We start from the raw sequence: 15,004 nt of genomic DNA on the forward strand, positions 1-15,004 counted from the left end.
TTCCTTAAACTATGACCATCAAAGTCACAAGGGTTTATCAAGGGCAATGTGTGTATTCCACCATACAGCTTATTTGTTGGGACAAATGACCTATTTTATTGATTCTCTTTCAGAAGCCATTTGGTTCTGTTACAGATGAGTGGGGAAGAAAACTATTCTTTTGACTGACCACTTTATTTGCAGTCTGATAAAGGAGGACTATTGTGTTTTATCCATTACCACTGTCTTCTAAAAGCCTCTACTTTTACTCTTGCCAAGTTCTTTAGTTTAGTTGTAGCCAGGGACAGGTGAAACTGTAAATAAACCATCCTGCACAGATGTCTCTGGAACATCATTGTGAGTTTGACTGATTGTAGCATTAAGAAATCATAATTCACTGCATTACATGGACATGCAATTTCACTGTGCATCATTGCCAAAGAGGCAGAGTTTTTGCTTGTATGATTGCATCTCCAAAATGTAGCAGACCTGTTCCAAATTAGATATAAGCTCCTTAATATATATAGTGACTACTTATGACATTACAGCCCACTCCAACTGGCTGAGATATTTTCAAAATATTTTAGACATCAAATTATTATGATTTAGACATTCCCAATCTTTACTGCAATCAAACAGAAAATCTGTTCTAGAATGCTGTCAATGGCTTATCTACTGAAAAGTTGAGGCATTTTGGGCTATCACTTTGATAGATATCGATGTCCTTGTGGCAGAAAAATCTGAGACTTTAAATATTTGCAGTTGCAAATGCTTAAATTAATTATTAGAGACCTGAAAGCAGGGAATGTCATGCTTTGCTTTTTCTAGTTTAATAGAAGAGTGAAGAGAGAATGTTTAGAGAAGATTCATTGTGGCAGCTATATCTACTACTTCCTCGAACATCTTCTTTAAGTGCCCATGTAGGCTTAGGCCTTTGTGAGTTTGAAACTGCACTGATGAAGGTGATCTGTGACTTCTTATTAAAGATAAATCAAAAGTAGATGTCAGAGATAAATTTTTAGTACTTGTCCATTGTCTCTTTTGTTGGCTTAACGACCTACTTTGGCTTCCTCAGTTTAGAGGACTGAAACAATTTATTCCACCTGAGAAATGCCCAGAAAATGGTAGTAAAAGTCTCTGTAGATCCTTTGGTTTAGTCACCCTACTGGATGTGTATTAGAAAGTTCATGAGCTAAAAATGAGGGTCAGGATGTAGATGAAACCTGTATCTACATATCCATCTCTATCATCCCCAGAAGGGAAGCTGAGTGAATTCACAGGCTGAAAACAAAGGATGAACTTGGGATTGTCAAATCTTCTCCTCCTCTTGAAAAAGCACCAGAGAAACAATCCAGCCCTAATGGCTTGTGGATAGTGGAGATTGCTGAGAAAAACTAGGCTCTCTTGTGGAGTGAGGTGGACTATTTGCATTAAGAAATGGAAACAACTGAGGTTCATCATATGAAAATACAGAATTAATAGATAATACGAATTAATAGATTCAAGTATAGCATAATAACCAACAGGTTATGATTCAATAGCCTATGTTGTAGAAGAAAAAATATGAAATAATATTTCAGTATCATGAATAATACATTGCTACTACTTTCTTGAATTGTAATATGAATGGTTTGCTCTGTTGTTGAGTTTAACAGCAAGTCTGTAGTTAAAGTGGTGCAAATAAAGGCCATCTTCAGCCTTGTTGATACTTCAGCAAAGCACAGAATTTGGGCATATGCATCCAGGCAAGAAGAGGGTGCTGAGCACAGGGAAACCTTGGGAGCTTAAATGTGACAAAGTTTTGCACAGGGGAGTAGTGTGATGAACCAAACACCTCCTTGCCAGAAGCACACTGGTTCTGGCAGAGTGTGTGGATTTGGCCTTCTATCCATGTGCTGCTGAGAGATGGGAAAGAGGCCAAAGCAATATAAGAGCAACAAAAAGAGGTAACCAGAGGTTGGTCACAGTCCTCTGTGCTGCTGCTAGCAGCCTGTGTGGCAGTGCCAGAACAGAGAAGGTGAGCAAGGGAAACACTCAGGAGGCTTTTTATGTTTAGACAGATAAATACATTTTTTTTCCATTGAATTCTGGATTTGAGGGAATAGCCTCCCATGAAAACACAAAACCCGACTTGCTTTCAGGGTTACATGTCTATGCAAAACTTTATACCTAACATCTGTGAGGATGAAGACTTTCTTGTTCCCCTGCTTCGCCCCTGCCTCACTGTGAATACTCTGGAGCAACATTAGAAGACCTCACCATCTGCTCTCTGACAATAGTCTTCTCTCTTTCTCTTTAAAAATACAGAAATTCCAACCACTTGGTGATTATTTGGATTTGCTGTGGGACTTGGGAGTTTGAACCAGATCTTTTTGGACAAAAAAAAAAAGATGATTTAACCTCCCATTTGAGTGAATACATGGGAAGAAATAGTAAAACCAGAGTGACTAGCAAGGGAAGGGATTTGGAGCAAAGTTTCAAAGGTTGGATAGAGCTATAAAAAATTGTCTGGGCTTGTGTGCCTGCACAGGACAGCAGAAATTGTTAATGATAGAAAGCCTTACTTACCTTTCACAGGAACAAGCACGATTTGTTTATTTATTTAATAAACTGAGTCAAGAGTATGTCACCAATGAATAAATAACTTTAAACATTCTCATGTTTGAACTAGAAGACAGCTGGCACAAAGAAACAATTACACAGCCATTGGGATTTCACTGACAAAAGATTTCCATAAGTAATTATGCTCGGTGAGTGTGAGAGGAAAGGCAGATTGCCCTTTAAAGGGGAGAACTCTGTGATATTTTCCTCATGCCCTTTTGCTGTAAAGCTAATAGCAGACATAAACTGAAGTGACCCTGTCCATAACTGGCAATAACAGGTATCTTCTTATTCCAGGTCTTCCAATCCTTCCAAATGCAAATACTTCCAGCCCTCTTGGTGGTCAGGCTGAACAGGTAGAATTTACAGGGTCAGGCTCTAAGGTTGGCAGATACATAGAATTCCTTTCTATGCTTAATGCCACCTGGGTATGCAGATTGGGCTACTCCCTTTCCTTTTCTGCTTGATCCCCCCTTTTTCTACCTTATATTTCAGATTATTGAATTTAAAATGACTTATTTTGTCTGACAGATTGAGCTCAGCATCCACGTAAGTAAAAGATGAGTCAGGTCTCTTTCTCATGCTGATGTTGAGTCCAGAAATATCTTTGAAAGTAATAGTTTTACTGGCAGCATAGCACAGTTCTGATAAATAAGAGACAGAATTCAGGTGCAAATCATGTTATGGTTGACTTTTACATGTAATAGAATAATAGAATCATTTAGGTTGTAAAAGACCTTTAAGATGATTGAGTCCAACCATAAACCTAACAGAATATACACATAGAAAATGTAATGTGTAAAAATCTCTGGTGCTATGTGCATGGTTACAAAGATGTGGTAATTAAAGGATCACTTACGTGTCTGGCACAGCATTCCCACCCATCCTCCGGAGCACTCACAGATGTTTGGACCTATACATTCTCCACCATTCAGACATTTCTGCAGGCAAACAGCTGAACAGGTTGACATGAGACAAGTGAGAAGATGTAAATGATGTATCTGGATGTTCAAGATCTGTCTGAAAGGTGACCTGCTAGGCTTTGTTCCATATGGCTAACTTCCAAAGAAGTGAATGTGTTCTGTTCATCAGATAATCACTATTCAGGATTCTTTGATATTTTGTTCTTAAGAAAGGGATATTAGATGACTGTCTACTGTAAAATTCACTATTTCTAATGCTCAGCTCACCATCAGCTAAGAATAATCTCCATATGATATATTCATGTGTGTTATATGCCTGTTATGTGTTCCATGTGAAAACCAAATATTTTCGTAGCATAGTTTGATAGACTTATTACATACGTGTGTTATGTGCCTGTTATGTGTTCCATGTCAAAACCAAATATTTTCATAGCATAGTTTGATAGACTTATTACATACATTATTTGTTCAGAGATCCTGTAAGAGTGAGTGCATGACTTGGTGTGTATGTGTAAGACACTTCCTGCCTTCAGTATTTCTGAGTAAATTATAAATATTATAAATTCAAACCACTGGTTCTGAAATCATGTTTACTATCAGGACCCAGAGGGTAAAAAGCCAATATTTTAATCTGGTTTACATACAGGATGTCATCTTGATTATAAATTTATTCAGTTTATCTGTCAACTTCATGGTAATGAATAGCTACATAAGAAAAAATATTCCTTGAAAATATTTTAGGGTGAGGGGCTTTTTTTTTAATTACATTTTTATGTAACTGTAGTCAGATCTGGTAAGAGTTACAGAGTAGGAACACGTCATTCCCCAAATTATGCACCAATGACCTTGGGAGTACATCAGTTTGGGAGGCTTTATAGCAGGCTTTAAATAGTTCTGTATGTTGAAATATATGACATTTCTCTGCAAAATACAACAAAATATGTGAAGCTGTTAAAACATAAAATCAATGCTTTGGGTTTAATACTATAAAAATGAATTTCCATAACAAGATGTATAACAGACAGCTGCATGAAGCAGAACCAGGCTTCCCCTACACAGCTTTTTCTCCTTTACAGGCAGCAAATGTTTATAGCATTTTGTATTACCTGGACTTAAAACTGTTTTTCTTCAAACTGCTGAAGCAGCAAAACAGATTCTGTTCACTATATTGTTTTTTAGTATTAAAAGAAGATTACAATTGATGTTGACTGGCCTAAGTAATAATAATAATAATCTGTTTGGTGGGTAATAGAGGTGCTTACGTTTGTTACAGTGCTTTCCCCTCCAACCAGATGGGCAATCACAGACATTTGGGTGGGCACATTTCCCTCCATTCATGCACGTGGGATCACAGACACCTGCAGGTACATATCAAAGGAAGAACATGGTAGCTGAGAAAAGAGGGAAGACTTTAGCACAAACTTACTTCCTAGCAGAAAGTTCATTTGCTTGTAATTAAAAACCAGAAAGTAATTTGGATTTGAGAATCTTAAACACCAATACTTGATAGCTCCCATAAATCCATCTGGAAAATGCTGTGCATTGTATGGAAGTTCTTTTGGAGAACCTCCAGTAAGAGGTGCCCCATCAGAAAAAGAAGTGAGGCATTGATTACAAAGATTCTCAGAAAAGCAAGTGGACAGGCCAAATGTTTACTAGAGCTTTCACTTTCTCATTGGAAAACATGTTCATTTGGGTAAGAAAAGACTCAAAGAGAATAGATTGGTTTCACACAAGTTTGGCAGTGCTTTTTTTCATTCAACCAAGCGTAGAGCTTAAACAGATCTATTCCTCCATTGCCTTATTGTATCATTATTTGTTAAAGTACTTACCTTTTTACTTCCTTCATACAAATAAGATCCAAAAGCTAAGCTGTTCTTTCCACCACAGGAAAACAGATGATTTTTTTTTATTTCATTGGAAATCTAATAGCTGATTGCTGTGTCTCAGATTAAACTGCATTTATCAATATTGTTTTACAGCATCCAGCATTAAAATCTCACAGTTCTCTTAAGTCAAACATCTGCCATCCAACCTGGATTGATATAGGTAGATGCTGTAGGCAGATACCTAAAGTCCTTTCCTGTTTCTCCTTGACTGTTAGAGTAAGTGCAGGAAGGACCTACTAGAGACTGTGTAGTTTAGAAAAATGGCAGTGCTGGTATGATGGGAGTGGGAATGAATTGCACTTTGCAAATGGAAGTGGAAGAAGGAGTTTGATAACTGGGTGGAAGACAAAAAGTCATATTACACAGCAAGTGGCTGCACTGGGCTAGGAGAGCCAAGGCAGGAGGAGCTGGCAGTGAAGGTGTGAGAACACATTTGTGTCAAATGGTCCTGCCATGCTTAAAACTTTATAGGCACATTGGGATTTGCCAGTCAGTTGTCCCCAGCAGTGGCAATCAGTCAGTCCTCCCTGCTTGAAGAGATGGGTGAGTTTTGAACACCCAGCTCTTCTTCAGCAGGGAGCAGGCACCAAGGGCCTGGCAGCTAAAACACAGCATTCCAGTGCCTTCATTAGCCTTGAGGTTGTGATGCCTTTTAGCACATCAGCAGTAAGAACAGAACTTGAATACTAATGTTGCAGCAATTCTGCTTTTCAAGTCATCACTACGTACAGGACCCTAAACGACCACAATTCCCCCTCAGACTTTACTGTAGAAGGTGGAATCCTAAAAACAGGCTCAAAATAGGAATGATTACTAAAAAAATAGCATGCAAAAAATACAGCAATCATTATTTGATGGCAGAATAACCTTCTGTTCCTCTCTTAGGGATGATCAGGCATTTTTAGGTAGGTAGATTTAGGTTCCCTAATTATTCCTCTGATGTACTGAATGAAATATTGCTTTTGTAGCACTTTGTGTCCTGGCCTATCCCTTCAGTCCAGATGCTGCTGCACTGGCAGCTTTTAGTGCTATGTTGCTGCTCTTTCTTGGCTGCTACATTTGCATTTCATTCTGTGCCAAGCCTCCTGGATCCCTCAGCATAGTGACCTGCCCTCAGGCAGGTCAGACTTGCCCAGGCTTATAGGGCCTGCTTGGATCCCAGCCCTTAAACTGTCACCCTCTATTTCCTTCTCCCTCCTCATCTCCTGATCCATGCTGTAATCTTGGCCTCTGCTTACTAAGGCTAACAGGGATCTACGTTTCTTGCTGAGCTATCAAAAAATGCTGCAGTCACTAGTTAAAACCTAGCTGAGTTCAAAGTGTCAGGGCATCTACAACTCTGAAATCATTTAATCTCTTATTTTCCCTCTTACTTTTTCTCTCCCTTTTGATCTCACATTTCCAATAAAAGACTTCTGACCTACAATCTTGTGTGGTATTTGACTTCGTGTTTCATTATAAAACAGCTCAGACATTCTAAATTTAGAAAGAAAAGATGACCCCAAACCATAAACTTTGGTTCCAGGTTTCATGTGACCTTATGCTTTGTGATATTCACTGACTATAGTGTCCTCAATGCTAACCTGCTGTCCCAAAATCAGCTGAAAATCCATAGATTTGGTTTTGAAATCATATGAAACTTGGACAATGGCTTCTCCCCACCTCCTAAAAACTAAAGTCAAGAAAAAATAGCTAGATGGACAGTAGCACTTGTAAAAATGGATATTTCTCCTTTTGTTTTTTTCTTTTGTCACTTACATTTTCTGTATATCCTTAACCTTATACAAACAATTTCTTTTCTGGTTGTTTTGCACTGATAGCAGAAATGTTAAATTGTACAATAACAGACTCCTCAGCTGCAGGTAGTCAAATTAGTATGCTTTTCATTAACCTTTAGTTTTCAGTTTGTGTATAACTTGTTCCAGCTCAATTTGCACTGGAATTCAGCAAAACTTTAAGGTGTGGTCCAGTCTTGATCTGAATAAGATACCATCGGTTTAAACCAACTTCTGACTTCGGATCAATTTCTCTCTTTGTTCAGCTGCCTCACAAATGTCCAAGTAGCTATGAGAATATAGCATGAACTACCTTTATTGGTTATGGCATCTCTGACTTCAGTGATAATCCAAAGGAGTTCAATTCAAAGTGAACTAAGGGTTCAAGTAAGTACCAAACCTGTTCTGAACCAGAGGAGCACTTCTGCTTGCCTGCCCTCCAGGGCAGACACTTTCTCCTCTTGCCAGGGAATTCACGAGCACCTTTACCTAAATGAATGCAGTGTTATATCTCCCCTTTTCCTGCTTGACATCTCCACCTTGTTCTCCCTTCCTTTAACTTTCTTAAATACAATTTCATCTCAATACCCATCCGGAAGGCTTCAACATTTGTTAATGATAACTAGTTCGGATCCTTTCTAGTCCCACTCCTTGGCCTCTGTGGAGGAGTTCTAATTTCAAAATAGCAAACAAAAATGTTCCAGCCTCTCACAGGAAAACTAAATAAATTATCAGACACTAGGAGAGCAAATCAAATTATTGTAATTCTCCCAGGCACAGGCATGACTTTGGAAAGACTCGTATTTCTTTTTATGCCCTTCCCTTAAAATATTCCTGGCATCTTGACCCAAAGACAAAAGTGGTTTAATTCCACCTTCCTTGAGGACTAGACCTAATGACATGAATATAACACACTCATGCATTCCTTTTGTTATGGTTTGCTGGGTATATCACTGGGGATATGGAGTCCTGTACTACCCACACATCCTGGGTGCAAACCCGCTGGCAGTCAGCAGGTATCACTAAAGCTTTAATCCCATTCCCCTTACTGTCACCATCAACATTTCCACCCAGAATTTCATATGCAATAGAGTTACTCAATTCTCTAAGGCACCACGATTCTCTAAGGCCACCCTTTAAAACCAGAAATTGCTTCCATGATCTTATGTTTTCCAAAACTTCCTTTAAAACTAGAAATTACTTCCATGATCTTATGTTTTCCAAAACTGGTGAGTTAGATAAGGTAAGGCTATGCTGAAGGTGATAATGCAGGTTAAAGCAAAAGCATAGTTGTGTTGTATTTCAGGTGAGGGGTGATTTTGATAAGGTAACAAGCAGCTGCAGGTGTTAAGATAAAACATAGGTGTTGCACAGAACATCAGACAAAACGTGCACAGTTCTTCCATGCGCTGAAAGGCATTCACAAGTTGCTGAGTGTTCTGTTTTATGCAGCAGCTATTTCTCTTTGATGGCTTTAATGCATTTTGACCTTACAATCACTTAAAATTTCCTGCGACTTTCATAGCCTATCCCCTCTAGGCTGACTTGACCCAGTGAAGTGCTTCTTGCAACTCTTTTTATCAACCTTCATGAAGCTCTATAGTTCAACTCCTCAACCCTAGCATCTTTAAGGTAGGCAGACCTACTGCTTTGTCAGCCAAAGGAAAGAATTTGCCTGCAAAATAAATATTTCCAGAGATTATTGAAACCAACCAGCACCTGAAATGTTGTGCATAAAGTGAAGTTTGTCTTCCTGGTGTAAGTAGCACCAGTGATGGACATCCACAATTTCAGTGTTTTCAGTTGCCGTTGGATTTACAGTAATATCCCCTTAAAATATACACAGCATTAAGCAAAACATCCCTGTTATGCAAAGCCAAAAAGACTGGGGATAAATCTAGAACTGGACATGTTTTGGTGTACTGCACATACTAGAAATGACTCTAACAAACAGTCACACTATTAGGCAGAAGTATCTGTTGACTAATTTTCAGTGATTAGAAGAAGCCAAACATTTCCTTCAGATTCTCACTCCTTCTGTGGATTATCAGACAAAAACTTTTCAAGTTGAACCTAAGCCACCTTTTGATGCAAGTACACCAATAATAAGAGAATGATATGTAGTGAAAAGCTTTTAATTTTGTTGAAATTAGACAGTCTTCATCACCACCCTCATAAAGTCAAAACAGAGGGAATATTAAACCAGGCTACGAAAATCTTGACACAGAGGGATCCTCTGCAATGTTTCAGGAATACACCTTGTAGCAGCTGAACATCCATGTCGTTTCCTGACCATGAGACTGCAGACTATTTCGAAAATCTTGGCACGGAGGGATCCTCTGCAACGTTTCAGGAATACACCTTGCAGCAGCTGAACATCCATGTCCTTTCCTGACCATGAGACTGCAGACTATTTCTTTCTGGATCAAAAATTACCTGTCATCATGTATCCTCAGCCATGCCGCTGATGAGGAGACAGTGCATCATGCTGCAGTGCTGATTAGAAGATGGAGTTTTCAAGACATCTTTTCTTTCTTTTTTTTTTAATATGCCCTGTGAAAGTTGAGAAAATTGACCTGCTTCTGCCTTTTCTTTCTTTTTTTTTAATATGCCCAGTGAAAGTTGAGAAAATTGACCTGCTTCTGGATGCATCCTGCCTTTGGATGGAAGAGAGAAAATAGCCTCAAGCAGTAACATCTGTGTGGGCCAGCTAAGGCAATGCATCAGGCTATAGCTTGCTGACAAAGAACACAGAAATGCAGCCAAAAGAACACCTACTGGTAGATACATACTTCAATGTATCCTTTAAGTCACCATCCCTGTGCTGACATTTCTAGGTGATTCACAGGCACTGCTTTTATTTCTGGCTGGTGTTGGGTTTTTGAACTGATGACTTCTCTGCGGGTCTAGTGCATATTTCAACTTGCTCTATTGCTCTTTTGAGGAGCAGGAAGCTTCTTCAGTCTCAGGTTTGGCTTTTTTTCTATGTGTAAATGTTGTTTTAATGTTTGTTTCCTCCTTTCTGCTTAGTGGTTATCTTGATTTGGTGTGACATTCTCAAAAGCAAAGAGCTGTAGCTGGGGAGATACAACACTCTACAGACACAAAGCATGGGACAGATTTAAAAATAACACCAACTGGCCTTGTCAGGAAAAAACAGCTGAGATAACTCAAGCTGTGAACAAAAATGAAACCAATGGATGTGAAAACAGTGGATTTTGTGTTCAAACTGGCAGTTCTAGCCCTTTTTTTGATGTTTATGAGTAAAATATATGACCTACTGATAAGACACAAGAACGTGAAGTTCTGTGCCAGGAATGGTACAACTATGAAACTGCAGCCTTAAAATATAGGGATGGGATGTTGCTCTTTCATAGGACAAGAAGTGGAAGGTCAGGTCAGCATTTTCACAAAATAACACAGTTCAATTCATCGACTGGAAGAAGGTTCCCCATCTCTCTGGATGTATTCTGCATCCGAGCAGCACTGCTTGGATGAAACATTATCCTGACTGAAGTAAGGCAACAATTGGTTGGATGCTTCTAGGCTCCAAATAAAGATTTGATCTTGCTGAACAATCTTCAACCCTTTTTAAAACAAAAAAAAAAGGAATCACAAAATGGGTGAGTTCTGGCCAAAAAGGATGTTTCTGACAAAGGGCACCATTGTGTGGATTCTACTAGCAGAAACCAGTGGAGGTAAAAAAATGTCATTCTCCCCTTTAGAGGGTGTAACTGATGCTCAACAGATCATTAGTGAGATGGATGTACCAATATATCTGCCGCTGTGAAGGTCCCAAATGTACATTGCTCTGAAAAACATGTTATGGATTTGGGACACTAGCAATTTCTAGTCCCCTTTTTTTATACTTCCAAGGGCAGTGAGGATCTAGTTTTGCCTGTGCTGGGTTTTAGGCACATATTTTGTTCCAGAGCTTGATTTTATCTGAAATTCTTCATCTGTGTTGATTTGGATTTGTAAATAAAGAAATCACTTTTTCTCCAAGCTCTATTAGAGTACCCTCAGATGTGTGATTCACTTGAATGTCAGTAATTATAGCCACAGATTAAATTTTGAGAAGAAGGAATGCTTGTCATGTCACAATATTGCAAATTTTTTTGGTGAAATGTACTTCTGAATTTTGGATCCTTATCCCTATCAAGCTACCAATCATTTTGAGATTTGTTCATCCCTATTTCTCGCTTCACATACCTCTGACAGAGATGCAAAGCACTTCTTCATAAATTACCTTTCTGAATAGTAAAAAATAATCTGGTAGAAAGCTCTGAGGGATGCAGAGCGGGAGAACAAATTACTACAAGACACAGAGGGAGCTGTAAATGTAATTGTGATGGGTGTGGTGACAGTTTGCATTTCTAATATATTCACTTTACCACATGGCTCTAGCAATAGGAGTTAGTTCGCATGACCTAGCACACATTTCAGAAGAAAAATGGTCTGAAAAATTGTAAAGCATATAGATAGCAGAGCAACGCCAGTGCTTTGCCTAATTATGTCTAGTCTTCATTCTGATGTGTACTCTGATATACTTATGGGGCCTTTTAGAGATATTAAAGCATGAAATAAATCTAATTTAGTTATTAGTCCAGGAAAAATGAGAAAAATAATTACTACTGTATGGAAAAACTAGTGAGATGCTAGACTGAACTCCCAGAGTCGGTGTGTAATGCACTGCATTCCTGTTTGCTGTCATGTCACTCTCATCAGATAATAACATTTCCTGTCAGCTAAAGAGAATCCTGATCTCTCCATCTGTACCTCCAAAAGAGTCCCTGGTAGTGTGTGGTAGAAAAGAATCTTGAACCTCAGGAAGTCCTGGAATCCAATGGGGTATTTTCACTCCAGTACAGGCAAGGGTCCCTCCACTCTCCTTGGACTGAAATGAATCTCTCTTTATGTCTCCTAATCTTTGTGTTGCCTATTATGTATTGTCATGTGAAACTCACTTGACATGCAGTGGTATGATGTTTGGATAGCTGCAAAATGCTTCAGCACCTTTCAGAATCAAAGCTGCTATAAACAAAATAAGCACATCTAGGTGCAGATTTTTTACATTTGGGGACTATTCTGCTAGGAACAGTTAGATTTTGAGATCATTAGCAATCCCTTTTTCTCATTTACTGACTGGTTTTAGTCTGATTGCAACACTATTAATTTGAAAGAGACTATACTTTATTTTCATCTTTGCAACTGTTAGCATATAATTAATGTGGGGAATTGCAAAGTATACTCTCAGCACAGCTCAAATTCCCATCTTGTTAGGGGCTTGCGTTTGGTAACATTTTCTCTTCATTGAAGAATGCTCTGTGTTTTATTAGGTCAGTGAACCATTGCAGCATGTGTATAAATTGTTCTGTTGAGCTGCTTTCTTGTCATGCCTGAATAAGAAGTGAAAGAGGATTCTCATACACTGTTTTCCTCTGCTGATTGTTTTTGCAGCTCTGTGCTTGCAGTATGACCTGCCATTTAGGCACGTTCTCCATGCGCCGAGTGGGATAAGCCACTGCCTCTGCTTGATGCAATTTGGTTTATTTTTATCTTCACAAAGGAAAAGGGAGATTCAGGCAGAGTAGAATCACAGAATAATAGAATGTTAGGGGTTGGAATGGACCTTAAGATCATCTAGTCCCAACACTTCCTGCCTTGGGCAGGGACATCTCCCAGTAGACCGGGTTGCTCAAGGCTTTATCCAACCTGGCTTTGAACCTGCTGGTATACAAAGAGTACTGCAGTGCCATGGGAAAGGAAGGCTCAAGCCAAGGAGACCAGTCATGGGCCAATGTGGTCTGGCAGATAACCCCACCTAAAAATGAGGACCTCAGGTGGGAGCCCTGTCAGGTTTGGAACAGGACTGCTGCAACCCCACCTAAAAACGAGGACCTCAGGTGGGAACCCTGTCAGGTTTGGAACAGGACTGCTGTCTGCATTGACACTGCACTAATCTGTCCATCGCCCTGTTTTTACCTGTTTTAGAAAGTAAGCTAAAGTTTACTTGAAAATCAGTGCTGGAGAGGATTGTCTTGCCAGTGTCTTTTTTCAGCATTAATCTCCAGAACCGTCTGTCCTCTGGGCTTTCCAAGTGGTAGGTCCGATGCTTCTTTTTTAAGAGACATTTTAAAACTATTCTAGTTAAAAATAGATTCCCAAAAGTATTGTTTCTTAAATGAATTAGTGGAAAAAAACCTACTTATCTTCACACAGAAGCCCACTGCAATGAGAAATGCAGCAATTCAGGAACCCCTGCTCTTTTACTTTATGTGTGCTTTTACACACAGCAGCAGATCTGAGACATTTCTTTAGTGCTTTTAAGATATAAGTAAAAAAATATTGTATCAAAACCTAGATTTTCTACTCTAGTAAAAATCATGCTGTAATCTGTGAATGCTTTGCTTATGGAATGAATAAAAAATGTAATAAGGCTTTGGGGCTTATTTAGGATATATATTCAGTTCTTACCCAGATGTATTCTTGTTCTCTTCTTGAAAAATACATTTAGACAGCTGTATGTGCTCAAAACCCCTATTAAAATAAATGCACCAACTACAGATATATGAACAAAATGTAGCTTTTAAGAAAGGCCAACTAATGGTTTTGTCACAAATCCTTACCAAGAGTGAACAGAGATGAGCACTGCTCTGAGAGCAGGCCACAAACCAGGTTGTACCTCAAGTCACTGTCTCCTGTTTGGCTCTGTCCCTTTTTAGGGATGTCAGAGCTCTCCCTGTTCCCCCCAGGCAAGATGTACGGATCATATTGTGTTCAGCTGAATGGGAAAGACAGCAGTAGTTCTGATTTTTTTCTTCATCTTCTGTTGTATTGCCTGCTCAAGGAAGGAAGATGACATCTAATACGAACCTATTCTGTTATGTGGTCTGAAAAAAACAAGTAGAAACTGAGACCAATGTTGTGTTTTCCTGTGTCTGCAGACTGGGCATCAACCAGCAGACAAGCCATCCTGCCAATCTTTGTACTTTTATTGCAAAACTAATGCTTTGAGCAGTAAGTTACAAGTCTCTCTCTATGAGCAGCTGTTTATTTACTTCCCAACACCGACTTTCCCGAGGATATTGGCCATCCAGAAATCTTAGACAAGTAGCTGCTGCCTTTAAGCACATCCTTGACATATGAAAAGCAAGTCTAATGCAAATGATTCCTCCATCCCTTTAGATGAGATATGTGGATTGTTCCCTGCTCAGTTGTGTGGGAGGGTATGCTGGACCTCTGTTTTGCAAATTGGCTGATTTTAGATAGCTTAAGCCAATCTGGCTACTCAGTGAAGACATTCCAAAGAATATATCACCCAGTGTCAAGATGACAACTCAGTAGGAGCCTGATTTGTTGAGCAGTAAAACTTCCTGCTTATGCAGCTGGCGAGGCAGTGATGTACAGAAACATTACATGGGAAGGCTGGAATATGGGAAATCAGTGACTTTCACAATATGACATTGCTTAGCATAAAGCTGCCTTTGAAACCCAGTGTTCAAATTTCCAATTAGTTTGCCTCTAGCTCTCATGCAAGTAAAGTCCTCATGGTACTGGGAAGGAAGAAGAAAGGGGGAGGAAAGAGGAGCAAGCAGAGCTGGAGGAACAAGTGTGAGTTATATTGTGCACTGTGCATTGGTTATAAATCCTGCCTGTAGGAATCACTGAAATGGAGAAATAGTTGTCTCCTAACTTTGAGATCCAATCTGCAAAGTCCCAATGTCAGTGTGATGATTTATGCAATACAAAGCCAACAGGATTCAGCCTGACACGGTAAAATAGATGTATGCAGAAACGTGGGCTCTGTTTAAAGGGTGAGTAAACCCCAGGCAGG

General features: G+C 39.3%; 1 protein-coding gene across 1 annotated transcript in view; it reads right to left on the reverse strand.

Annotated features, from left to right (window-relative positions):
- LOC103804345 (von Willebrand factor D and EGF domain-containing protein-like) overlaps positions 1-15,004 on the reverse strand; it is a gene marked incomplete at its 3' end in the record, with an annotated part of 91,039 nt that overhangs the window by 3,458 nt on the left and 72,577 nt on the right. Inside the window, exons 16-17 of the mRNA XM_009076955.1 lie at positions 4,766-4,861; positions 3,440-3,535 (exon numbers count right to left, since the gene is read on the reverse strand). Coding sequence (XP_009075203.1) covers positions 3,440-3,535; positions 4,766-4,861 — 192 coding nt within the window. The remainder of the gene's footprint in view (positions 1-3,439; positions 3,536-4,765; positions 4,862-15,004) is intronic.

Source organism: Acanthisitta chloris, unplaced genomic scaffold, assembly GCF_000695815.1.
Source record: "Acanthisitta chloris isolate BGI_N310 unplaced genomic scaffold, ASM69581v1 scaffold3706, whole genome shotgun sequence".
Lineage (NCBI taxonomy): Eukaryota > Metazoa > Chordata > Aves > Passeriformes > Acanthisittidae > Acanthisitta > Acanthisitta chloris.